The following is a 25,898-nucleotide window of genomic DNA, read 5'->3' on the forward strand; positions in this document are numbered from 1 at the left end:
CCATTAGCGCTGAAACGATTAATCAAATTAATGGTGATTAATCAACTACTGAAATAATCACCAGCTAATTTAGTAATCGATTAATAATTAACTGGAATATACAAACTCTTAATAAAAAAAGCTATTTGCTTAAAGAACAACACAGTCAGGAATGTTAGCGTCACCTAGTTCAAATTCTGTAAAAGCAAGCAAAAACAAAACAAAACCTTTTTTCAGTCCAATTATTAATCTAAAAAAAATAAACAGGTGAGTGCAGTATATTTTGTAGATGCAGATGCATTCTGTGCTACAGATGATCAAGCGTTCACAAATACAATGCATTTTAGGTGATGGAAAAAAAAACTCAAGTAATTTAATTATTTGCTTATTTGCATCTTTTCATGCATCTCTAATATTGCGTAAAAAAAAAAAGAGGCTTACGTGTTAAATTGAAAATCTGCAGAATGTGCTGATTTTTTAAAAATCTGATTGAATGATTAATCATCAGAACAATCATAGTACAATGTTACAACCAAAGCCTTCAGTCTGTTTAACGCCACTGCAACAGGAATCAAGCTGTAGAGAGGAACTAAAGCATAAATCCAAAAAAATGGAAAACATACGGCACTGTCCAGGAAAAGCCTTTTAACTGAATTCACAGACTGGGCAAAAAAATATATATATACATGAACACTAGCGTTGGTAACTCTGGAGGAGGTGCAGAGATCTACAGTCTGGGTGGGAAAATATGTTGACAACTAGCTGGATTTATGGGGGAGTGGGATGACAGCCATTGTTGAAGAAGTCTGGAATGTAAAACTTAAAAACTGTTTACAGCTCATAATTTAATCTGAGCTGAAATTTGATTAAAAAAAAACATGTTCATTTTCCCTCTATTTAACCTTTGTGCTCTATGTGGTGAGACAAAATGAATATGACAAAAATGTCTACGCTGTCAGTTTCAAGAACTTTGCTAAAAAAAAAACAAAAAAACAAAGCAAAGACAGGGAAAAAATGAAATGGAAAAAGGTTGAAACCCTGACAAAACAGGTTTTGATGTGCTGGGCCTGTGTGAAAAATATTTTGACAGGTTCCCTTCACCTGGCCAGCTGAAGGCAGATGGAGTTGACTCCTTGTCGGGTCTCGTAGTCCACTTCAGATGGGATGGAGTCCCTCTGCATGACGTTCACCACCAGACTGCAGGCGAAACACGGAAACATCAGGACCGAAAGCGGCAAAAACACGGCGACTAACACAGCCTGACTGACAGCCGCGGAGTGAAAAGCAGTTTTTCACCTGAGGCCTCCCGCTTTGAGGAAGTTTTCACAGAAGGACTTGCTGCTGGTTTTGGCCATCTCGTCGTCCGACGTCGGCATCAGCTTCGAACTCAAAACCTAGACAGACGACGAAACGATGAAGGCGACCCGAGGTTTGAACTGGGGCTCGCTTTGAGGAGCGGATGCCCGCGTACCTCCAGGTTGTAAAGCACTCTGAAGGTGGACATGCCGGGCGCAGAGGATCGGAAAAGAGACTCCAAGATGGACGCGGCACTGGGCTGATGCTGCTGTTTGGGTGTTACAGACGGAGAGCGAGAGCCCGAACCCTGGCCGAGGGTGAACAGGGTTTTCTGCAACAGACGAGATGAAAACTAGAGCAGAGGTCTTCACGGGCGTGACGATCGGATGTGATCAGACGCCTTCAGGTACCTGGTGGCTCCAGACGCTGGATTCTTTGGGAACGAAGTTGTCGAGTGCGTCCTGCACTTCGGGGTCTGTTGGAATTAGCAGCAGCAGCTTCCTCACACGGAGGATGATCCTACGGGTTGAAAAGAAAAATAACAACTAAAAGCAAAAAACAGAAAGAGACTTGACTTTCTGTTTCCATAACTTGCATTGTTATGCCATTATCAATATATCACCTACTAAACATAGTGCATTATTAGTTGCATTATGCTTAAAAGAGAATTTGCTGCCACCTCTTGTTCCTATTTTTAATGGGATGGTGTTGCTATGTAAAGTCTGGGTAAATTTCTTATTACTTTGTTCTAAATTTATAAGGTGAAAACATTGTGACTTTAAGCTACTGTTACATATTTGTGCAAAAAAAAAATTGTTTCCAATGAGATAAAAGATTAAGGAAACACCTGATGTGGGTTATTTTGTTGTTGTTGACGATAACTCTGGTGATAATCATCATCTCACCTTGGCTCTTCAAGGTTAGCCAGCTGGTAAAGCATCTCAAACACATTGCACACCAAAGCCATCACCACCCCAGGGAGGGACTTCTCCTGATGATAAAAGAAGACGCATCAGAGCTGATGTTCTCCTCAGTGTGTGTGTGTGTGTGTGTGTGTGTGTGTGTGTGCGTGTGTGTGTGTTTTCGTGTGTAGGGAGAGCGTTCGTATGTTCACCTGCTCCAAGGCGTAGGCCGAGTTGAAGACGGCAGAGCTGGAACTGCTGGAGGCCGAGGCCGACGACTCCGAGCTGCCCGAAGGAGTCCCGGTGCCGGAGCTCTTCACCGTCAGGCTCTGCTCGTCGCTGAAGCCGAGCTGCGAGAGGAGCTTCTGGTCTCGGTTCATGGTCAGCTGACGGACAGAGAGAAGAAGAAAGTCAGCTAACGCGTAACGCGCAAAAACACGCTGAAGACCAGCCGAGCACGACGAGCAACGCCTACCACGCTATCATTGGCAAAAATCTGGACGTTATCCACCGGGCAGCTCAAGTGTTCGGAGATCTTCCAGCGGATGCTGCCTATCATCTCGTTACTGTGAGTCTGCGGGGAAACACGGCACACGCTCAGTTGTGGAAGAAGAGACAAATTTCAAAATGGCGGAAGTTGGAGGTTTCTCCCTCCTCTGAGAATACCTCTAGGGTGAAGGTGTCTTTGGTTGACTCGTAGGTGATGTGGAGAGTGACGGGGTGTCCGTTGAAAGACGCCCCGTGAGGTAGAATGGTGCGAGGAAACGAGTACATGTCCTACGAAGAAACACAAAATATCCGGTTAGAGTTCAAAACAAATCGTTTTCCTCAAACACAGACCAACTGAGATCGCGGAGCAGGATTTTAATCTTGAGCGCTTGAGTTTTTAAGAGATGCACCGATCGGACGACTTGGTCGATTTCTGATGTTTTTGTCACACTCCAGGCGCAAAAATGGAGAGCTTTACAACTTTAAAATGGAAATCAAAACGGGATTTTGCATCTCATATTAGCAATTAGCGTAGTTGGAGTAGTTAGCATTGTCAAAGAAGCAGAATGTAGAAAACAAATATTGAAATCTCAAACAAAAAAAAAAAACAAAGCTCCTTTGCTGTAACACATTTATGCTTCCCTGCATACCTCTATAGTGATGACATAGCGCTCAGCCAATAACAGCAGTCTTTCAATTATCACCAGCTTTGTGGATCTAGGAGTCAACAAACACAAAAGCAGCTCAGTAACACTTCAACGAGTATCTAACGTTAAAAACAGTGGCTTCATTTCATCATCACATAAACAAAACCAAAGAAAGAGATTGATGTTTTAGTAGGTTAAGTAACTATGCTCTTACCCAAACCCCCCTCTGTACCTGGAAGGTGATTGTACAGACGTGGCTACCGTTGGCATGGCAGTGGCTGTCAGCATCTTTGTTGCCTTGGTAACAGCATGGGTTAGAGTGGGCCCGCCCAGGGCCGAGCTTGCGGCCTGGGGTAAAAGAAAAAAAGAAAAAAAAAGAAAGAGAAAAAGTAGAAACGTTCCGTTGGGTTTTGATTTCTAACGATTCTAAAAACTCGTTACGATTTTCAGGGCTTACCTCTAGCCGCTTGTAACAATCAGCAATGAACTTCTTGTGCAAAGAGACAGAATCCTGGAAGGTGGAAAAGTTGATAAGCGATGAGATGCAAGTTAAAATCAATTTCCAATCTTTGCCTTATTTTCAACGCGCCTGTTTTAGTAACTATGCTCTTTCTCTGTCAGTTTATACTGACGGGGAAAAAGCGGACGACACACTGACCTTCTTCATTTTTGGATTGAGGTTGGTATAGCTGTAAGTGATTATCAGTTGGATCGCTTCGTTGGCTATCTCTTCGTCCGGCGTTTCCATGGCGATGCGCCAAATAAAATCCATCCCTGCCAGGTCGAGGCGCTCCACACACTTTATTTATTTCATTTTGAGAAGAAATGATACAATAAATATTAACGAATATCATAATTAGACTTCATTAACAGAAGAGAAGAAAAGAAAAAGCAAAGTGAGGACTGACCAGCTGGGTTCCCTGGCGCTTCAGACGATGGTCACACAGATTCACATTCTCGAAGAAGGTCTTAAACAGGCCGAACCCTGAGGCGAGACACAAACAGGTCAACTTCCTGCCGTGGGTGTTTCAGAGCTGTAGGGGTCGCTGTTGAGCCTCTCACCGTTCATGGTGATCTCATAGGGCTCCAGTTTCAAAATCTTCTCCTTGAAGAGCTGCTGCTGAACATCGCTCTCCAGGTCATGCTGTCCTTTGGTGAACCACTCAAAACACAACTGGAGGTACAAAAAAATAATAATAAGGATAATGATAATATGATGTCTGTAGCAGGTTTTCCACACAGTATCCATTAAAAAATAAGATTTTATTTTCAGGGTTTCACCAACTCAATTTTAAGACTTTTTAAGACCGTCATGACCTATATCTCAATGTGTAGCTAACAGTTGTTAGCTACATACACTTGTAGCTAACAACAGGTAGCAGTGAGTCACAGAAGACCACGAAGACGTCTCTGTGTGAAAACTCACGAGAAACAATACACAGAATACACAACTAAATAGTCCCGCCATGACAAAATTTACAATTTTTGATTAAACTTATTTAACGCCTTAAAAAGATTTTTAGACTTTTAAGGCCTTAATTTTAGATACATGTATTTAAGAGTTTTTAAGGATCTCCGGACATCCTGATTTTTCAGATCCTGTAGAGGAATTTTCATTCATCTCTGTATAAATATTTAGTCTACGTTTGCAATGAGCACGTTTCTGATCCATTTCCTCTGCCTTACGAAGGAGATGCGAGTGAGTAAATGGCTAATGTTTTACAGCATTCCTCCAGAGCAAACACTGAACAAAGGAAAAAAACAAACAAACAAAAAAATAAAACAGGTGCCCGTCATGACAAACAGCTGAGCACAGGGTTTCCCTTCTTCATACCTCACGGTCAAGCTCACAAACATCCGGACCCGAGACCAGGCACTCCCAGAGCTCCTTGGCTCTGTTCCAGACCAGGTACAGGCTGGCCTCCTGAAGGAAGAACGCCAGGAACCGCAGGTGGCTGTCCAGGTACTGGACACACATTTTGAAAAAAAAATTAAGAATACGTTTTCAGAAAGCTGAAAAAGCGAATAAAACCCAACGCTGACCTCCTGGTAGGTGTATCTGCCATCCACCAGGGTGGAAGCGGACAGGCCGTTGTTCCCCGACGCGCTCACGGCGAGTCGGTGGCAGCACACCAGAGATCCCGTGATCAGTTTGACAATCTCGAAGTTCTTCTTCAGGTCCTGGATGATGCTCTGTGGCGAGGCAGACAACGGTCACAACGGCGCCGCCTCACGGCGCGACGCGGGTGAGGCGGCGCTGCGCTACGGTACCTTGTCTTGCTTCTGGTAAGTCTGTTTGATGAAGGAGCGGGTGATTTCGTGCAGCTGCCGCAGAGCGGGGACGACCCAGACGGTTTGGGGAGTGCTCTGCTGAGAAGCCTGTAAACACACATGCAGAACAACAGTCACCACCTATGAAAACCCCGGCGACCGCAATCACGTTTCATTTTCCGTCCGCGCTTCAGGTCGGACTTGCCACCTTTGAAGCTTGTAAAATAATTTTAAAAAATAGAATAGAAATAATTTTAAAAAATAGAATAGAAATCAGAGCCACGGATACAAAGCACTAAGATTTAAATCGGTTTTTCCCATTCTGATTGGATTACTTTTTGAATGAGCACAAAGTGTCCTCCACAGTTACTGCCACCCAAAGTAAACATGTAGATTCAGTGGCATCGACTCACTGTGAAGAATTTAGTCGCCTCTCGCCTTTAACTTCAATGCGTTTATTGAATGAAAAGAAGAAAAATCCCAAGTTAAGAAATAAACGTCAGAGCTAACAAACTACTGCTTCACTTTGTGGCAACTTAAGAAGTCTAAAAATATTTTAACAACTAATCACCGACGCCATGTTTCTGCGTGGGGGAAAAAAACCTGACATTTCACGGAGGCCATTTTCTCTTAGACACTATTCAAAATAGGAAAGACAAGAAAAACGTTCACCTAAGGAACGTGTCTGTTGATCTTCAGAAGTCAGGAGACATCAACTCTCCACCAAAACTCCACTGTCAAATAAATAATTCAAACACTATCTCCATGACGACTGGACATCTTTTCCTGTCCTACAGTCACAAATGAAAGCACGTGGAGTTTTCTAAACTTAATGACTCTGACTCTTCATGTGACTTATACTCTGGAGCGACGTCTAGTCCGGAAAATACAGTAAGTCAGATCTGGTCAACACAGAAATTCAATGGAAAAGCTGCGGGTGAGACAGGAGGCAGGACTGGAGCATTATTACACTCACAATAAATGCAACATTGTGTAGTAATTTTATGCTTTCCCAATATTGTGCAGCCTTCCACTTCTCTATATTTTCCAGTGAAAAGCACGTTCTGCAATAAAAGATTAAATAACTTCAAGGTTCTTGTATTTTTAAACACGTTTACCAGAGGTTTAATACGTCCACAAAACAACCCACCCGCTTGGAAAAAAAACCCCAAAACAGATTAATCACACAGACGGCTCTCACCCGGAACCCGATCAACCCAGAGTGTGTAATCATTAGTAAGTGCCAAAGCCAATTTAGTTGAGCGAGTAAAAGATCAGTGCACACCTGGTTAAATTACCTCAAGCTGCAATCGCCTGTAACACAATCGAACCTGTGACCAAAGGAGCCCTTGTGTGAAAGAACCCTTCTCCGTGATTGGACGGTAGGCAGGAATCAGCCAGATTAGTGGGAACATAAATTAAATGGGATTACGCTCTTACTTTAGCCAATGAGTTAGATATCTTCTTGTGCCAAGTATGAAATGAGCTTTGAGTGTTGCTGCCTTTATCGTCCTCCTGAGTGTGATGCTGGAGACATACATTTTATTTACAGTCGGGCGTCTAACACACACGCACACGCACACACACACACACACACACACACACACACACACACACACACACACACACACACACACACACACACAAAACATGAGCTGTATCAAGCTGGCACGTGCAGCTACGGTGAGATGATGACTGAAGCGTGTCGGAAAAGGAAAAAAACACTGCATGTGTAGCGTGGAGTTTGTGGCTCGCACAAAAACGGCGGCTGCAGGTGAGAAAGAGCGCGCTGCTGTTATGATTCGCTACAAAATTTGGTAAAATACATTAATTATTTTGTTAGAATGCAGTATAACGAGGGGATAAGTTATTATTTCTCACAAACAAAGTGTATCTTGACAGCGCAAACTGGGAGTCAATCTTAAAATCTCACAAATGTAACATGGCTGAAACAATTAATTGGATGAATCGTGATTAATCAATTAATGGAAATAATTGTCAACTAATTCAGTTATCGATTAAACATCTGTAGAGTACACAGATTAAACAAGGCCATTTTACTACAATAACAACACATTCAGAGCCATCATTAAGCCAAAATTGTATGAAAATATAAACATTTTGCATTCAGACATAATAAAACAACACTTGTAAAATGTCTGACTTGGAATTACTCAAGTGGGATAATTCAAATCCTGCAAACAAAATCCCTATTAAGCACCTTTTGCTATCAAATTATTAATCAAATGATTCAGAAAATCATCAAGCATACGGTAAAGGAATGATGTGTTATTGAAGTTCACAAAATAATAATTATCCTCTTATTTTAAAAAGGAATTAAAAGATTTGTTTATTTGCATCTATATTTTATAAAAAAGCTTAAATGAAAAATCTTTAAAAATGTGCCTTTTTTTACTTGATTAATCAGTCGATCATAATAATGATCACTGATTACTAAAATAATCGTTAGCTGCAGCCCTAAAATCTAATATAGTCAAAACATGCATTAAACTGCTTTATAAGCCAGTGCCAGCGTTAAGGATTCATGTTTCCATACAAATCACTAATAACAGTAAAGGTGCTAATAATTCACACAACTGTGTGACTATTCCTGCTTAATGCTGCAGACTAAAACACTTTAAAAATATTTTGTCTTTAAAAACACAGTCTGGATGTGAGCCACAGTTAAAAGGGTGATGATGCACAACCAGCACTGACACACCAACTTTAAAACGTCACAATAGAGGAAACTGTGAGGGAGAATAAATAACCCAGAAGTCAGAATGTTTCACATCCGTGTCTCACCTTCTTGATGTCTTCGATACATTTAATGATGTAGCTGCGTTTCACCGTCTCCTTGACGGCGTAGGCGTCACTGAGGATCCCCAGGTGTTCCTCCAGGGCCTGCTGAACCAGACTGGTGGGCAGGGTGGGGAGGTGAGCCAGCTCCCACAGCACCTCTAGCACCTACACACCAAAAAGAAAAAAAAAAGAGAAAAAACACAACATGCTTGAGACTCAACAAAACACCAGCAGCTTACTCAGGGGAAATTCTCCACACCTTTCCTGTAGTCGTTTCTGAGCGAGCTTCTCTGCCTATTCTCCCGATCAAACTAAGCAGCTTTTGCCGAACGCGGTCGCTCTCCACCTCCCAGCTCTATATAAAAAAAAAAAAAACACACAAAGTGATTGGTTGTATCGGTTGTAAGGAAACGCACACTTAAGAGACACTTTTTAGTCCAAGACATGCGATCAGCACCGACCTTCTGTATGAGGACGAAGAGGTGGGTGAGCTGGTCGAAGCTGAACTTCACGGCGGCAGCAGCGATTATTGTGTGGATGTTCTCTATCACCGTTGAGGACTGACCGGCCTGAAAAAGAAAAAAAAAAAGCACAAATAGAAAAAAAAAATGCATTTATTTGTCTTGGTTATATTTCTGGAAATAGGCATCTTTATGAATTCCAGCATCATTCAAGCATCAAGTTATATGTAGGGATGCACCGAGATGAGAACCTGGCCTGATATCGATATCCGATAATGATGCTGCTATATCGATAACCAATATTTACTGATATTATATATATTGTATGTTTCCCTACACTTTTGGTACCGTATAAAAGTGACTGCACCACCTATGCAGCTTTTCTGATTTATTTAAACACCCCAAAATCCTCTGATGCATCACTATGACTGAAGATATACCACATGGCTAACCTCTAGAGGTGGTTATTAATCATAAAAGAGTGTTTATTGTAAATCTTAATAAAAAAACAAAACAAAAAACAAACATCCATGAACTCCAGGGTGATGCATTTCTACCACTTATTTCAGATCTCTTACAAGTCTTGCAAACCAAAAAGAACCAAGACTGTCATTTCTAACCTGTATTCTCCAGATCTTGGTGAGTTCATCCAGGGACAGCTTACTCCCGAGCAGCTCGATGATTCCCTTTATCCTCTCACAGTACTGAGCCTGATCAATGTTACCTAAAGCAGCAAGAATCAAACATGAACCATCAAAACATCATCGTGTTTCAAACGGCTGAAGTCATATTCCTGACAGGTTTTCAGGGGTGACCTCTTACCTTCCAGCGCTATCGACAGGACCGAGTTCTCCACGAGCCAGTCGAGAAGTTTATCTGTGTCGATGGCGTTTTTCACTGTTTTTGACACTGTACTTTCTTCTATTAACTTGGTCACCTACCAGATGAAATTAAAAGAAAGTTTGATACAACACTTAAAAAAAAAAAAAAGGCACTGAAACAAGATGCCTCAGCACTTCAAACTCTAAGGAAACTGACTTCTTTTAAGGAGTTCATTTTGGTGGAGAAGTGGGGAGTTTTGAGCATTCTCAGCAGCGTGTCCAGCCGCAGGTCGTCCACCACGGCGACCAGTTCCCTCTGGAACCTCATGCACAGCAGCTTGATGGCCGACAGCAGGTCAGGGATGCTCACTAGACGCTGGGGTTAGAAAGAAATTGACCAATCCGTGAGATTTTTTTATTATTATTTTTTTTAAATAAACCATCTTAGTTTATGGTTGTCTTTGTGACCTTTTCCTCACTGCAGTTGCAGCAGCCAACACAACACGGTTCGTAAAAACACTACCTTGTCCTTCAGGTCCTTTTCCTCCAGGTTCTGCACATATGTGATGGTCTTGTGGATGACTGGATCGAGCATGGGCTACGCAAAAACAAGAACAAGCGACTTTGTTTATCTGTGTTCAGGGTCAAGGAGCAAGCGGATGCAGCAAATCAGAATAGAACTGAAATCAGAATGGGACTCATGGGTCACATTAAACAACGAGTAGAATAAAAAAAAAACAGACATTTATACTAGCAGGAGGCAAACTAATCAAAAGAAGAAATAGAAAAATCTAATAGTCCACACACTATATGTGAGTGAGTGTATTTCTAATATTTCCTTTTATTTAACCATTCAAGTCTAAGAAGTATTTTAACTTTGTTGCAACTATGTGATAACATTCATTGTGAGAATACAGAGTACATATTAGCTCACCTGGACGAGGCTGGAGTTTAAATATTCCGCACAAACACCAAGGGGCTGGACCAGGGCCGATACACACTGAGCACACAGGTGGAAAGAAACAGAGGGGATATCAAACACACACAAATCAATAAGCAGATCAACTCATCAATACCACCTGCAGTTCAGCTACATTTAAGGTTTTATAACAGCAACAACATAAGCTGTGCTTCTCAATCCTCAGCGAGACACTTATAAAAACCACAAACAGCAAATATTCTACCTCAAATAAATACGAAGGCCTAAAGTTGAAACTGGATTTTTATCTTGTGTTTTCACACCTGGTAGTCCGGTAGACTGGGTTCGATTGGAATCCTAAATTCCAACATTTTTTTTTACATTTTCAGTTGTTGCGGTTCGCTTTTACGACGCACTGTGTCAAACAAACCAAACCCTTTGAGAAAAAAAAACTGTTCACATCCTCGCCTGTAGTGGCGCTGCAAAAACAACCACTGAAGGAAACGACAAGAAAACCTCTGAAGACATGAGCGCAACTTCCTTCCTCCTTCACGAAACGCAAATAAAAATGGATTAGCATCAGATTATTGCGGTTGCAGGATTTCTCCTTTGTCCTTGGTAAATGTGCTAAAGCTAAAACAACACTCGGTTATTTCTCGCGAGAGCGCTAGACGCGCGCTTACAAAAGTCGAGCTGACCAGAGACCGCTCTAAAAGCCGGAAGTGGACCATAGTGCAGGGCATTCTGGGTAAATACAACCCAAAAATAAATACGCTCGCGGGAAATTAGCTCGAGGTCTTTTACCAAAGACAAAAGAAAAATCCGACAACCACTAAATTTGAAGCTACTTCCTTTTAGTTGACATTTTATAAGGAAGTTGCGCTCAGTGTCTTCTTCGGAGGTTTTCGCGTCGTTTTTTTCAGTGGTTCTTGATGCAGCGCCACATGACATAATCCGGCGTGAAGGTGAACTGCACCAGCTAAAAATGTAACAAGTGTTGCAATTTTGGTCCCCAATCAAACCAAGTCTAACAGCTGTGAAAACACCCTAAAAGATTATGGCTTCCTCAAAGAGTGATGTACTGTAAGCATGTGGTTGCACACACAGTAAAGACCACACTGTGAATTTCATGTCGATTAAACCAACCAACAAGTCAAACATTTAAAGATTTTTCTTCTAGATATCATTCACTCTGTCAGTGTTTAGTCACAAAAGCATAGTGATTAGTTTCTGTTTGTCCTTTTAAAGAAATCCTTTGTAATCATAATGTAAGCAGCTCCTTGTCCTCAATGACCCCGACCCTCCATCCCACTCGACTTCCTCCTCAAAGCGGACAGATTAATGAGCCACCTCTGGGAGTCAGAAGAGGAGGGAGCTCTTCTCCCATTATCTTTCCTCCTTTCTCTTTCAGTCTCTGCCGTCTTTGGAGTAGGTTAAGCATTCAATGGCTAACGCTCGCAGATACTCCTGAGCTCTCACCACTGCTTAAGAGTGTCAAATTAGTCCGCGTTGAGCCTTTAGCCTTGTTAACATGCCGAGCGTCTGAGTCAATTGCTATGCAAACTGCTGCGGTTCCGGCCAGGTTCTGGTGAAGGAAGCATCCGCACAAGGATGCTTTCAGAAACATGTAAAACAACCGGGCATTTCAAGCGTCACACAGCGGGAGGATGTCAGAGCAAGAGAGTGTTACTGGGAGGGAGGCAGAAGAGGCACATTCAGCCCCCTGCAGCTGAGAGCGGAGGAGGGGGGGAGACATGGCGACCTTTTAAGCTGTTATAGACTCCATCAAAGTCTGTCGCTCTGCATGCATGAAATGTGCAACTATTTGAGGTATTACAGTATGCAAAGTAGGGCTGGGCGATATGGTTTTAAAATTATATATATATTTTTTTTTTTCTTGCTTTAATAAATTTTATTTTGCTTTTCTTTTCATTAAAAAGAGAAATTACAAATTACAGAAAATATTTTCAAAAAGTATCGGGTCGGGATATGAGAATTTTTGTTTACTCACAAGTATATAGGCATAACATTAGCAGAATGAAAACAAAAGTTTTCCAGAACAATGGCTTAAAATAACTAGAAAAAAGTCGCTCTGGTGAGGAAAAAAGTTGTTTTTTTTTTTTTTTGGAGTTCTAATAAAAGTATTACTTCGATCTCCTGTTATTACAACTTTAGTCTTGTATTAATATGACTGTACTCTTGTAACATTATGTCTTCAATCTTAGCTTGACCCTTAAATTTTGTTGTAGAGTTGACCTGAATTCAAAATCCAAATAAATAGAAGTTGTAAAACATGTTTGTCAAACAAGATGGCAGCCTTTGGGTGTATTGACATCACTCTGAACTATGGAAAAAACCGATGAGTATATTGGTGAAAAAAAACAAATCCAGATTTCCCTGAAAAAAGGAAATCTTCAAAAACCAAAACTTTGACTAAAACGATTTATCGCCCAGCCCTAATGGAAAGAAATGAAAGGAAGGGATATTCTTACAGCGATCTCGATCTCCTCTGAGCTGAGTTTAGTCTGGATGGCAGCGAATCCTCCTAACTCTCCAAACTTCACCACAAAAATAAAAAAGAGGGGAAAAAACAAAAAACAAAAAACCAAACAAAGAAATGAAGTAAAAGTATTGCAAAAATGTATCATTTATAAACATGGACAATTTGACATGGACAATTTATCACTCACTCGATTCACTAAGTCAACCAGCCAACCGTGGGGCTCCTGAAAGAGAAAACAAATCATGCTTTCAATTCAACAATGACAGCGCAAACTCTGACAGACGGTCGTGTTGCTGACAGCTGTTGTGCGTCAGTCGTGGGTTTTCATGAGCTTATTGGCTCGGCTACTCATCACCGAGGATGAAAAACAGAGACTAATAAGGAAACTGGTATATAAATATTCGGCCAACTTCGCACACATGTCGGTGCTTCTGGGTAAACCCTTGCAATAAATGGTGACAGAAAAGAAGAGCGTCCCTTACTTTCTGGTAGGTGTTGCTGGGAGAGACTGCAAATATGTTGGCCTCGTCTCCAAAAACTTCGGCCCAGTTCCTCTGACATGACTTCATTCGGTTCTTAAAGTGGTACTCGTTGTCGGGGTTCAGGGCCTGCTCACAAAGAAAACAAAAAAAGACACTGTGGGATGACATTTGGCATCTACAGCAGTAATGCAAACAAGACTCCTTGCCGATTCCTTACGGTGACATCGTACAACCACGGCTCCATAGCAAAAATTTAACAGCAATATTTTTGATTTATTTAGCACATTATGGAGAGAAATAAAATGGGTGGTCATTTTTTTTCAAAGTCATATTTTAACCGTTTTATTCATATTGCCAAACTAATTATTTCATTCACAAGCTAAGTATTTCATTTTCAGACTAAATATTTACTGTAGTTTACAAACTAAATATTTAGTTCGAAAGCAAATATTTATTTTCTGAACTAAAAATGGGATTTTCAAACTAAATATTTAGCTTGCTAAGGAGATGTTACGCTAGCTGAACTAAATCTTTAGGTCCAAGCTAAATATTAAGTTTGGGAAAATAAATCTGAGTTTGGAAAGCTAGTTGGAAACTGAATATTTAGTTTGCAAGCACAATAATTAGTTTCACTAACTAAACATTTAACTTACAAACTAAACATTTAATTTTCCAACTAAATATTTATTCCCCAAACTTAAATATTTAGCTCGGACCTAAATATTTAGCAAGCTAAACCAAGTATTTAGTTTGGAAATTAAATGTTTAGTTTGGAAAATACATATTGTTTTTAGTTTCCAAGCAAGATATTTGAAAGCTAGATATTTATTTTGGAGCTCTGACATTTAAAAAGGCACATATAACATGGTAAAAATATTACTGAAAAATTACGGCTTAAATAAACTAAAACATTGCTTTTCATTTTTTACTGTGGAACTTTACATAGTTATCAGATTAAAGGAGGCTCAATATAAAGAAAAAAAATTTTTTTTTTACAGATATTTAAAAAAATATTTTCAAAACATTTTTTCCTTTTTTCCCCCACCACTTTGTGTTGACCTACGGTATAAAATCCCAATGTAACACATTGAAGTTTGTGGTTAGAACGTGATAGGTTCAGGGGGCGTGGGACAGAGATGTTCCCTGCATGTAAAACAATCTCCTGGACACAGAGAGACAGCCCACCATGGTCAGGACCCCCATCAGGTTGACGGGGACGGGGTCCTGCTTCACCCTCTCGGCCACCAGCTCCACCAGCAACATCAGCATGTTGTAGATCCCCTCGTGGATCTCCGTGCCCCACTTGTGTACGGCGCTGCTGGTCAACAGCTGGCGAGACGTAAAAACGGGAAGACAGAGTAAGTCGACGAGCGGCTCAGCCCATCCGGTCCGGCGGTCGCTCCGTTCCTTTCGCGGCTCACCTTTTTGAAGGCCTCCGGCATGCACCGATCCACAAACCGCTTGCAGTTCTCATCGGCGTCCGCCAGACCTGACGAGAGAGGGAGGTTCAACGCTCTGAATCTGAACTTGGAAGAGGAAGATATTTGGTCGGAATACGCAGTCAGCCGTGTGACTGAGCGTCCACAGGAACGGCATGTGGTAAAAACCACCCGGCGGTCCAACGACACCATCTCACCGCCACGACGTTTTGTGCTTAGGAATGTGAAACGAGATGACCAGTGCTCTCTTACCGTGCCGTGCAAGGCAGGTGGAGGCGATGAGGCACTTGCCCAGGGACTCCTCTCTCTTGTAGGGGATGGACCAGTGATCGGTGAAGACCCGGCTCTCCAGCTCGTACAGGTTGGTGGTGGGGAACTCCATGCTGCCTCCCGAGCAGTTCCCGTTCTCGTCGTTGCTTCGCTGCAGACAGACGGGCGTGGCAAATTTATTACCAACATGCAGAAGGTGACTTTATCCCCCCCCTCCTCCCCCGGAGCTCGTCCTTTCTGTTTTACGACTGTCCAACCCGCCCTCTGCGAGATGCGAGGGTAATACAAATCGCCTCTGTAGCATCTGCCCTTCATCTCTGCTCCATCTTCACGAATTTAATTAGGGAGCTTGACATGTTAATCTGCCACAACTGAGCAAATGAAGGAGAAATCCACAGAAAGAGAACAGATTATTTAGCCCTAGCTGGAAAAAAACAAAACTGAATCATTTACCTCAAAAAGTTTGCCAATATATTCATAAGGTCAGATACATATTGTCGTATCCGAGAGCAACCGTCCCCTTACTGAAGGTTTGAACTGTAACTGATTTGATCTGCAGACCCCCCCGCCCGACCAAACCCCCCCAGAGCTCATCTCCAGCTACATTATAAATGAGCAAAGACTATTACGGCCTATTTTGCCTGCGGGCTCCACCAAGTTTAAATATTAATGCCGTACAACGCAGTTGGGTCAAGTCCGCCTAATCTGAACACATATCCAGATACTGGCTAACGTATTATTCAGTGAACTCCTTAGGCATAACCTTTATGCTACAGTTACTGAGGCTGGTTCAGAATCGTTAACATTTCTTTTAGCTCTGGATCTGAAGGAAGGATCTATCAGTAGCAGTCAGTCTTGCAATGAATCTGAAAAGGCCTCTGACTGAAGACTTGCGCGACAAGACACATGACTGTCACGACATGCCAGCAGATCAGAATCAAGGCAGCAGAGACGATATTTCAAAGTAATACGTCTTGGAAGACACCATCAGTTGTTAGCAAGAGCCGCTAATCCACCTCATTTGCTTTTGCCGCATCTCTTTAAAATCTCTGTCTAAGTTTAAGGTTAGGTTCTTTCCAAAAATGTTGATGGACGAAGTGGCTTAAAGCAACCGATGACAAATAATCCTGATAATTCATTGGCTAAAATCAGCCTGTTTTATACTGTTGTTAGTTTATAAAAAGCAGAACGGCAAAAAGGAATAACATTCCGCTTAGTACGCTTTGTTTGCTTTTTGAAAATAACTTTAAAGGTTAGGGAGCCAATCTGTGTTTGTTCATGTCTATGAAACAGCATCAAGAACCAATTGCCGCTTTCTTGTGATCATATTATATCAATTTTTAAATTTCTCTAATAACGCCAAGTCCATAATACATTCGCTCACGAGAATCTCTTGCCGGCCCGGTGCCCGGCGGTCAGTGTGATCTCGCGTGCATCAAAAGCCGTCAAACACGTGACAGTAAGGCGATAGGCCGCACTTTAAGTCTAACAGGAGGAGGCGAAGTGCAGGGAGCAGGAGGGAGGAGGACGCAACCGGAGATGCATCGTGTTTCATCCTTTCCCCTTTCTAGGAAAATTAGATATACGACAAGCAGATGGATGAGAGGTGGAAATAGCAGGAAGACACGGTTAATAGAGACGTTCGGTTGGAAACCGATGGGAGAAATATGGCAAAGAAAACCTGATACGTCTGAGCAGGAACAACAAATGACATCCCAATCAGAAACTAAGTGACCAACATATGTGTTTTTTTGTAACACCTGAAGACATAAGCAGAGTGGAAGGCAAAATGTGTATGTGTGTGTGAGTGTGTGTGGTTGTGCTGGGGCGAGCGGGTAACTCTGCCCCACTCTGTTACCGTGCGTCCACAGCCCTCTTGGGAACTCTGCGCAAAAACTGCAGCATGCTTGTGTGTGTGTGTGTGTGTGTGTGTGTGTCGGAGCGGCCGAGGGAGGAACTATATTTAGGAGCGACACACGAGGCCTCAGACCAACCGCCGGTCTGTTACACATAAACACGGCAACTAAGAGAAGGGGGAATTAATGGCGTTCGTCCTTTGTGTTATGGCACACGCAGAACGTTTCACATCTTCAAACCTCACACGGAAGTGACTTTTGATGAGTTCCCGTCAGGAAGTTCTGCTCCAGAGGTGTTGTGAAAAATTTATGTGTCGTCACAGAGTCCTTGGTTGTTGATGTGCCCGGTGGTTAATGCCTCACCCGGCTGCCGTGCTTTAAATCGCTACACGATAAACGGAAAGGGTTTCTGCAAAGTTCGTCCTGCAGCTGTTACGTAATTAATCCGAGTTTCATTATGTGTATGTTTCACATATAACACAATACTGAAATTAGCTTCTGATTTGCCAGCGAGGTAAAGGGCTATTTCACAATTTATTATTATTATTTTATTTTATTTTAGCATCTGGATCAACTTAGATCAGTTTGGTTTCACATTTTTTACTCATTCAAGAGTTGGTCATTCTCAACTGGTTCACCCAATTCAGATTTGTTATAAGGGCAATTTCTAGTAACTGATAGCAACTTTAATTTGTAAAAACATTTTTAAAAGGAGCGATGATGCTAAATCAGACTTAGTTTAGGAATAGGAAAGCAAAAGACATTTTTTGAGCTTAATAATAATAATAATAATAATAATAAAAACGTACAAAAATTAGGGTCATATTTAATGTATAAATGGGAATATTCTTGCAATTTGTTCATTTTACAATGGATTCTGGACTAGTATCACTGACAGATATCCTCCTGCAGATTATTATTATTTTTTCATATTGGAATTAGCAGATCAGACCTAAAGAAAAATAAAATCAATTCATCTTAAGTCATAATCAATATGTAAAGCAGACTTTTTCCTTGAACGCCTTAATATTATCTGCAAGAATCACTTAGCTGCCGATTCCTAACCTATGAAATCACAGACTTTGAAAAAGCATACTCATTCCACAACAGGTTTTCTGACAGAGCAACAGGTCAAAGGTCAGGCAGCAGAGGAAACACAGCTATGTACTGCTTTAGGGGTCAGTCAAAGCAATCCTACTGTGCTATGCTGACGGGCGCTTTATGAGAGGCCGGAGGATTTCATAGCTTTCGCAGCACATAAACACAGCGGGCTGGACGAAGTTAGGACCCGTAAGCAAGTATTATACTGGCAACCAGTTGCTGCTTCTATGAGAGTGATCACTCATAAGAACATATGGATCTATACACAACTATTACCAAAATGGCACCTTTGCTATAGAGATATTGCGAAACCGCTTCAAAGTCAAGTTAGAGAGAAATAAAATCTTAACAGTGGTCGAGCTGTCAGACAGTCTCCTGGTTAGAGGCAGATAATACGATGCAAATCATTTCAACAGTCTAGATGACAATCAAATAACCATTTTAAACCAGAGCTTCCTTTAAACATCTGTGAAAGTGATGCTTTCGCTGCTGCTCCAAATTACTGGCGGGTTTCACCCTCCAACTTAGCTACAAGAAAAGCTACTAGCTAGCTAGCTAGGCTAGCTTGCAAATTTGAATTTCTCATTAAGCTTTAGCAGTAAAGTTCCTAAACATACTGTCCAAGAGCTCTTTTTGTATCAGTATGAAGTCCTAGCATGTCCTGTCTGTGTGGGACTGGTGGATCATTTTCTCCCTGGCAGCTCACGTTAGGGGTTGCTGCATGTAGCCTTGAAGCCGCTAAGTTGAGCTAGTTAAATGGGCGAGCCTACTTTCTGTTGCAACTTACAACCGACCGTATTTCCTCACTCGCTCCTGGAGCCGATGCGTGTTGCGCTTACCTCGCCTTCCACGACGTCGTGGTATGCTGGGGGGGGATCGAACCCACTAGTCCCAGTCCTCCCGCTGTTTTCCCCGTCCCCACTGGAGCCCAAGCCGGTGGAAGGCCCACTCTCCATCGGCTCGTATCCATAGCCGAGTCCGGGGCTCTCGTTCGTTAGAAGCGCCACTGCCTCGTTGATGTCATTCTTTGCCAGCCGGAGCGCTTTCCGTATCACGTCAGGATCTGGGAAACCCATGCAGAGGAGCGTCGTTATGTGCTGCTCCTCTTCGGTCTCCATTTTCGGGGTGTCTCCGCTTCCCTCACTAGTTGTACAGCGGTGCTCGGCACAGCCCTGTAGCTGTGCACGCCGCCATGTTTACAGTCCGCCGCCGCAGCTAGCCTGCCTGTCACGATTTGCTTCTCCCAAAACAGCGCCGACACAGGTGATACGGTGAATTCTGCATTCCGAGAACTGCAGGCTGATCACGGGAGCGCGCACACTGACAGTACTAGATGATTCAGTGATTTTAACCTTGTTGTTAGTGTTTACCGTCTGTGCGGCTTCACCTGGAGGAGTTATGTTTGGAAGTCCATGATACATGAACTTTACTTTTTTCAAAAGATGAACACAAGTCAATATTATTATTATTATTATTATTATTATTATTATTATTATTATTATTATTATTATTATTATTATTATTATTATTATTATTATTATTATTATATTTTTAAATAATAATAGCAAAAAATCAACACAATTCATCACTCTCCCTTCTCCTTCTACTACTACTACTACTACTAATGATAATAATAATAACTATGGTAGTAGTAATAATAATAATAATAATAATAATAATAATAATAATAATAATAATAATAATAATAATAATAATAATGGTTGACCATAAATCATTTCCGGTGTGCCATTATTTGCTAAAGTGTAAATAATGTCAAATGTATTTTTTAAAAAGCTAATACTACTTTTTTGTTTTAAGATCTTTTGAGGAATCCCCAGCTGATCAATGAGCACCACATATTGATTGAAATAAACAAATTTTAAATCTATTTCTGCGAGGTATAAATAATTTTGTAATTGTGAGAAATCAAAAAAAATTCCAATATGCTTTACATTTAGAATTTTTTTAAAATTCTTTTATAACTTTTTTCATACTTTTTGATGCAATGAGTCCCCTGTTTTCTGTTTAGAAATTGTTCTACATATTTTATAACTCTACTTGAACATATGCAGGTATGTGGAAATGCAGCATAGATTTATAAGATATTTAAAATTAAATTTGAAGGTATTTTTACATTTTTCCACAAAAAAAGAAAAAACCGTTTAATGCAAGTCATTTGTCCATCTTATTTTTTGTAAAAAAAAAAAAAAAAAAAAAAAGTTGCTTAAAAGTTTAATAAACACTACGCTTTCAAAAATCCCTTCTAGAGCAAAACAAGAACAGTGATTTTACGTTTTACAAAGAAGGGCGTGGCATTGCGCGTGAGTAGGGGCGGTCTGGGGGCGTTGGTCGCTGTGCCGCGCCTCGAGTGCATCACGTGATCGCCGGGCTCACGTGATAATGAACGAAACAAAACAGGAACAAAATGGCTGCAACTGGAGACGAAGCCGCAGCTATGGACAGTATTTCCAGGGAGCCAGCAGCCGTTTCGGCGGGGTTAATCGCAACTGCTAGTGGCACGGCTGCGGCTGAACGCCCCGACGATCCACCGGAAGCCCCGTCGAGTGCGCCAAAGAAACCTGGAGCAAACAGTACGTGGTGTTTTCCTTGCATTTCCTTAGCACCCAAATGACAATGGAGCACACAGTAAACAAATGTGTATATATATATATATATATATATATATATATATATATATTGATTTTATCTGATTGTTGATTGATGATTTATTCCATTGCAGTTGTGGTTTCATCCTAATAATTTAGTTCTGCTTCAAATCGTTGTGCACAGGCGATGGAGGTGTGGAGACCGCAGAGGAGGCTGTGGAGCCCGCAGAGCCAGATATCAACGAGCTGTGCTCTGACATGTTTGAGAAGATGGCCATTTTCCTGCAAGGGGAGCTAACAGGTGTTAAATCTATTCTCAGTGCTACCATTGTGCTCTTTCTCTAAAGCTGTCATTGTGTACTGCAGTCTAATTTTAAGCGTGCCTAAAATGTATTTACCTTATCTTAATTTAGATACCACCTATCACTTTTCTAAAAAATATTCCCAAACTTCACTCAGACTTGTTTTACTTATTGCCAAAGCAGTTTTTCTTGACTTCTCTCTGGCCATCATTTCTAATGAATCTGGTTAATCTTGTTGTACAAGTTACTTGGGATGCTCCGATCAGGTTTTTTGCTTCCGATTCCGATCACTACCGATCACATGGATTGTGTGTTAATCTTTCGTTTAAGTATAAATGCTAGTATGTGATCTGGCAAAATGGAAAAGTGATCTGGCAATAAAGTCACTTAATTTAGACATAAAACATGCAAAATACTTGCAGACACAATACAGCAGTTATTCAGTGGAATGGATATTTGTAAAACCTGCTCTCAGTAAACCAATATTTAACAGCAAGGTTCTCAATACCCTAAATTATACACGAGTCAAATAAATATTTATAAAATTATGAATGCTTAATGAATGGAAATGATGTGTTTGGCTAGAGCTGAAGCATACATTTGACAAATTTCAGGTCACCAGAAATCTCACAAACACCTGGTGTTTGGTGTTCATTAACTAATAGTGTATGCTGGTAAGACGTGTGTCTCTAAATGGACTTATTCTTATTTCTATTCCATTTTTCTTTACTGTTGTTTCTTTTCTCTCAAATGTGACTTTCTTCTCAGCGACGTGTGAAGATTACCTGCTGTTGGAGAACATGAACAAGCTCACAAGTCTGAAATACATGGAAATGAAGGACATTAGCATCAATATAAGCCGGAACCTGCAGGATCTCAACAACAAGTGTGAGCATGTAGCATAATTTAAATAAAAATAAAAATAAACATTCATGAATTAGAGTTTTTTTTTCTTCCATTTCTGATTCCTTTCTGAATTGAAGAGCCCTTGGTTATGTGTGTGTGTGTGTGTGTGTGTGTGTGTGTGTGTGTGTGTGTGTGTGTGTGTGTGTGTGTGTGTGTGTGTGTGTGTGTGTGTGTGTTTGTTTCAGATGCGAGCCTACAGCCTTACCTGGACCAAATAAATAAGATCGAGGAGCAAGTGTCATCCCTCGAACAGGCTGCATACAAATTGGATGCATACTCCAAGAAGCTGGGTAAGACATGCGCTACACAGTAGAGAGAAATGCCAAAGTGTATTTACTGCTGAGAAATCATGAATTTTTTTTTATTAAAAAGATACATAAGTTATCAATATCATCCCAATTTGGTTCACATGTTAAGAAAATACAAAAAGCATTGTTAGAAACTGGAGTTATTGCAGTAAATCCTATCACTCAGTTCTCAGACTGCAAGACAGCAGGAGGAAGATAAACATGGGACAAGCACATGAGAGATTACTGCAAAAGGAATGTTTTTATTGTTGGAAAATAACGGCTGTATATCAAACGATCAGATATATAACTTCCTACTTTCTGATTGCGTTGCATCATTTATGATGCACTCGACAATACGTGATTTATATGGAGAACAAAAGTGACAAACAGGTTTGTTTGTTAGTGTTTATAATTTACTTCCTTCTGCATTTAGTGATGAAGAAAATTGCAATTTTACTTTCAAAAAAACGCTTATAGCCGTTTTAATTTTTATCATAACCATAAATAAGATCCAGGCTTTCACCCAGAAAACTTGCTAAGCACAGAGCTCGGGGCGCTAAGGCAAGTCATTCATCCAGCCGGCTGCCATAGTTTTGAGTTAAAAAATGTTTAAAGTTGACAGGAAATTTGAAAATATCACTTGATAGTTATGCGTTATTGGAAGACTGGAAGATTAATACCTTAATACCTACTATAAAGTCTTAAAAAGGTAATTATTAAAAAAAAAAACAACTAAAATAAATAAATAATGCTAAGTCTGGTGGGGGCACAAGTAAAGCCTGGTGGCCCGCCAGGCTTATAATACACTGTGGGAAAACTCTGAAATCTGTTATCTGTTCTAGAGACTGGACACGCTTTTATCTGTGGAAGGAACAATCTTTTTTGTTTTTCTATTTGTAGAAGCCAGATTCAAGAAACTGGAGAAGCGATGAAGAAGGAGGCAGACTGAGGGCTTCGGCACCTTCTCGCCTTCTTTCACCCATCCAGAGACTCAAGAGCTGCAGGGGAGGATGTGAACTGTGGCTGAAGCAAAAATAAGAAACACTCCTGCGAAAGCAGGCGTCTTTATGCACTAATACCAGAGTGTTGGCTGTAGATTTGACTCCAGTCTCGCTGGTTTCTGTTCATACAACTAAGATGTGCTACATCTGTTTGTCCAACTGTTAGCCTCTCCTAAGTAATATCAGGAAGACGTTCTTATCAAAAAGTGAAGCAAATGACACAAATGTAGTTAATTTGCTTCTTACAGCATATTTAAAGCTTAGTCATGTCAGAAACGTTTTATTTCCTAAAATGTTAGGCAATAATTTGAGTTTACTCAGGCAGTGTTCATAAAACACCAAGCTACTTAAACCTGAGGCTTAGTTTTAATGTTGTGTTTAAAGACAAACTCTACAGTTTGTTTTAAATTTGTAGCTCACATACGATTCCTTATAAAGTCAACATCATGTCGTGTTCTCCTGAAAGCACATCACTGAAATCACATTTTCTTTGAAATAAAGCCTGATCTCACCACTGACAGCAGATGGCAGTCTTGCACCACAATTGGTTCTTTAAGGATTTTTTTTTTTTTTTTTTTTTTTTTTTTAGATATCAGTTGTTTTCCTGCTTGGGAGAAGTGGGGGAACTGAACCACTGTTAAACAAGAAAGGATCAAGTTACTGCTTTCTCACAGAAAGGACAGGAGTGAAGCTTCAACAGAGGGAAACGGATGGCATCTAGTCGCACATTCAAAGCAACGGATGGGTGCCATCTGCTGCCTTTGTTTCCATCTCCACGTCAACTGCACAGCAGATCGTCTAAACTCGTTGCATCCTTCTTCTGATTGTATGCCAACCTCACGAGGATGTGTATTTGTGTGTGAGGCTTAATCTAAAACAGGTCTCTGTCATTAGTTCAGCTGAGACGCTGGCACAGAGGGAGCTCGTTATTCATACTGTAACGTTATTTACTGTTGCTCTGTGTGATCCTTCCATCTCTCCCTTTCCTTGTTTTATTTTCTTACCCCCTCCCCACATCCCTAGAGTATACACCTCAGTCCTCTCCTAAAGGCCCTTGACTGCGTCGTGAGCTTTGGGCGGTTTTCTGGAGTCTATATGTGCGTGCCAGAAGGCACTCAAGCAAAGTACAGAAGGTAACATTAATCATAGCCAAGCCTCTCATGTTGTTAAGTTTGGGTGGGTATTGCATGTTCTGTGCTAAATAATTGGCCTAAAGATTGGGAAGGTGGAAGGAATTTCTGTAGTTTTTAAAGCTTGGAGGCTCCAGCTATGGTGGAAAAACTCTGTTCAGATAGCAGATTATTCTGCTTTGGAAAAGTATTCGCCTCTCCTTTACACCTTACACTTGAAAACCTCCACGTATTTTGTTTTGTTATCAGCGCAAGTAATCATTTTTTAGTTGGGGTTTTTGCAAGTAAAAATATGAAATGTTTAGCTTGGCATTTCAATTACTTTGCAGACTTTGTTGCTGGAGGAATTTCGAGGCTATGTTTTTCTTCTTGTGGTAACATACGTCAGACTTAAAACCGAACATCAGTTTTAAGTCTTATGGATTTACAGTTGGATTTAGGTCTGGACTGTGATCGGGTTATTATAAAACATGATATCTAAACCATCCGTTTGGTGTCGTCCTGCTTGAAGCTGAATATTTTGCAGCTTCTTGCAGGTGTTCTTCCACCATCACACAAAATGATGTTTTCTTTTCCCTCGATTACACAACCATGCACCACTTAGTGTTGGCCAATGATGTGAAAGTCCAATAAAACACATTGAATTTTGTAAGTTTGTAGTGAAACGGTTTGAATTTATGAATTCCTATTCAAGATGATGTAAATTCGTGATTCACGGCTTATCAAAGTAAAACGGTTCTTTCCTTTTCTACCATGTTTTGTTTCAGAACTGCTTTCCTGCTATAAAACCAAGTTCATTTCGACTAGGTGATTTTATTTGGCACCGAGTTGTACATCTTACTATAGGATACCTTGGTAATCCCTCGCTGTCGTTCTTCCCTTGTGACACGTGGTCCTTCTAGCGCCGCAGCGTGACAGAACCTCAGATGTGTATCTCTTTCTTTCTGCCCTACAGGCGTCATTTTGTCAGAGACGAAAGAAACTGGGGGATAGGATTGTCAAGAGCGCAACCACAGAGCTTTAATCCATACAGACTGTGGCTTCTCTTGGAAAGTTTTTGCAAATGTTCGCCTTTCATTTTTACAGTTTCCACCTTCAGTCATGTTGTCTTTGTTGTTGCTTCTCCAAAGATTAACTCTTGATCCAGAGCTCAGAACAGATGAGATTATGAAGTTTGTTTCCTCACATCTCTCCATAAAGTAGTCACTCTCCATTTTCTGTTTAATCCTTTGATTTTTTTTTTAAATGCAAATGTGTCAACAACTTAAAGATTTGTAAAATGCTGTTTGCATCAACTATTATGTTTTTAAGACTTGGATTGTTTCAAGGTAGTAAAAGATATCTCTTGAAGGAAAGATATTAACTTCTCTGAAGATTCGGAAAGAAGATCCATCTGATTTGGGTACTTTCGAACAGCTTGACCTC

At 40.9% G+C, this 25,898-nt stretch overlaps 2 protein-coding genes across 4 annotated transcripts in view; one reads left to right on the forward strand and one right to left on the reverse strand.

The window, feature by feature from the left end:
* The window catches only part of usp24 (ubiquitin specific peptidase 24), a 39,295-nt gene extending 19,644 nt beyond the window's left edge, over window positions 1-19,651 (reverse strand). Inside the window, exons 1-33 of one of the 3 annotated variants that reach the window (XM_015000898.2) lie at window positions 19,078-19,651; window positions 15,264-15,432; window positions 14,994-15,061; window positions 14,758-14,901; window positions 13,573-13,698; window positions 13,278-13,313; window positions 13,080-13,145; window positions 10,603-10,668; window positions 10,192-10,266; window positions 9,886-10,044; window positions 9,670-9,784; window positions 9,468-9,571; window positions 8,848-8,955; window positions 8,646-8,741; window positions 8,390-8,551; window positions 7,025-7,111; window positions 5,585-5,692; window positions 5,357-5,506; window positions 5,148-5,279; window positions 4,376-4,487; window positions 4,222-4,298; window positions 3,972-4,112; window positions 3,771-3,824; window positions 3,546-3,661; window positions 3,317-3,383; window positions 2,844-2,954; window positions 2,653-2,751; window positions 2,390-2,563; window positions 2,181-2,266; window positions 1,686-1,794; window positions 1,451-1,606; window positions 1,276-1,373; window positions 1,081-1,176 (exon numbers count right to left, since the gene is read on the reverse strand). In XM_015000898.2, coding sequence (XP_014856384.2) covers window positions 1,081-1,176; window positions 1,276-1,373; window positions 1,451-1,606; window positions 1,686-1,794; window positions 2,181-2,266; window positions 2,390-2,563; window positions 2,653-2,751; window positions 2,844-2,954; window positions 3,317-3,383; window positions 3,546-3,661; window positions 3,771-3,824; window positions 3,972-4,112; window positions 4,222-4,298; window positions 4,376-4,487; window positions 5,148-5,279; window positions 5,357-5,506; window positions 5,585-5,692; window positions 7,025-7,111; window positions 8,390-8,551; window positions 8,646-8,741; window positions 8,848-8,955; window positions 9,468-9,571; window positions 9,670-9,784; window positions 9,886-10,044; window positions 10,192-10,266; window positions 10,603-10,668; window positions 13,080-13,145; window positions 13,278-13,313; window positions 13,573-13,698; window positions 14,758-14,901; window positions 14,994-15,061; window positions 15,264-15,432; window positions 19,078-19,356 — 3,746 coding nt within the window. In that variant the 5' untranslated portion in view covers window positions 19,357-19,651. Of the gene's footprint in view, window positions 1-1,080; window positions 1,177-1,275; window positions 1,374-1,450; window positions 1,607-1,685; window positions 1,795-2,180; window positions 2,267-2,389; window positions 2,564-2,652; window positions 2,752-2,843; window positions 2,955-3,316; window positions 3,384-3,527; window positions 3,662-3,770; window positions 3,825-3,971; window positions 4,113-4,221; window positions 4,299-4,375; window positions 4,488-5,147; window positions 5,280-5,356; window positions 5,507-5,584; window positions 5,693-7,024; window positions 7,112-8,389; window positions 8,552-8,645; window positions 8,742-8,847; window positions 8,956-9,467; window positions 9,572-9,669; window positions 9,785-9,885; window positions 10,045-10,191; window positions 10,267-10,602; window positions 10,669-13,079; window positions 13,146-13,277; window positions 13,314-13,572; window positions 13,699-14,757; window positions 14,902-14,993; window positions 15,062-15,263; window positions 15,433-19,077 lie in introns of all 3 variants that reach the window. The other 2 variants (XM_015000897.2, XM_015000899.2) reach the window with 2 other exon arrangements.
* Window positions 19,652-20,622: 971 nt separating this feature from the next.
* bloc1s2 (biogenesis of lysosomal organelles complex 1 subunit 2) lies at window positions 20,623-23,866 on the forward strand. The gene is made up of 5 exons (XM_015000900.2): window positions 20,623-20,829; window positions 21,029-21,145; window positions 21,915-22,034; window positions 22,238-22,342; window positions 23,243-23,866. Exons 1-5 carry the CDS (start codon window positions 20,664-20,666, stop codon window positions 23,272-23,274), a joined length of 540 nt encoding a protein of 179 aa, XP_014856386.2. The 5' UTR covers window positions 20,623-20,663; the 3' UTR covers window positions 23,275-23,866.
* The last annotated feature ends 2,032 nt before the right edge of the window (window positions 23,867-25,898 follow it).

This window comes from Poecilia mexicana, unplaced genomic scaffold (assembly GCF_051168715.1).
Source record: "Poecilia mexicana isolate PSO_F unplaced genomic scaffold, ASM5116871v1 scaffold_4, whole genome shotgun sequence".
Lineage (NCBI taxonomy): Eukaryota > Metazoa > Chordata > Actinopteri > Cyprinodontiformes > Poeciliidae > Poecilia > Poecilia mexicana.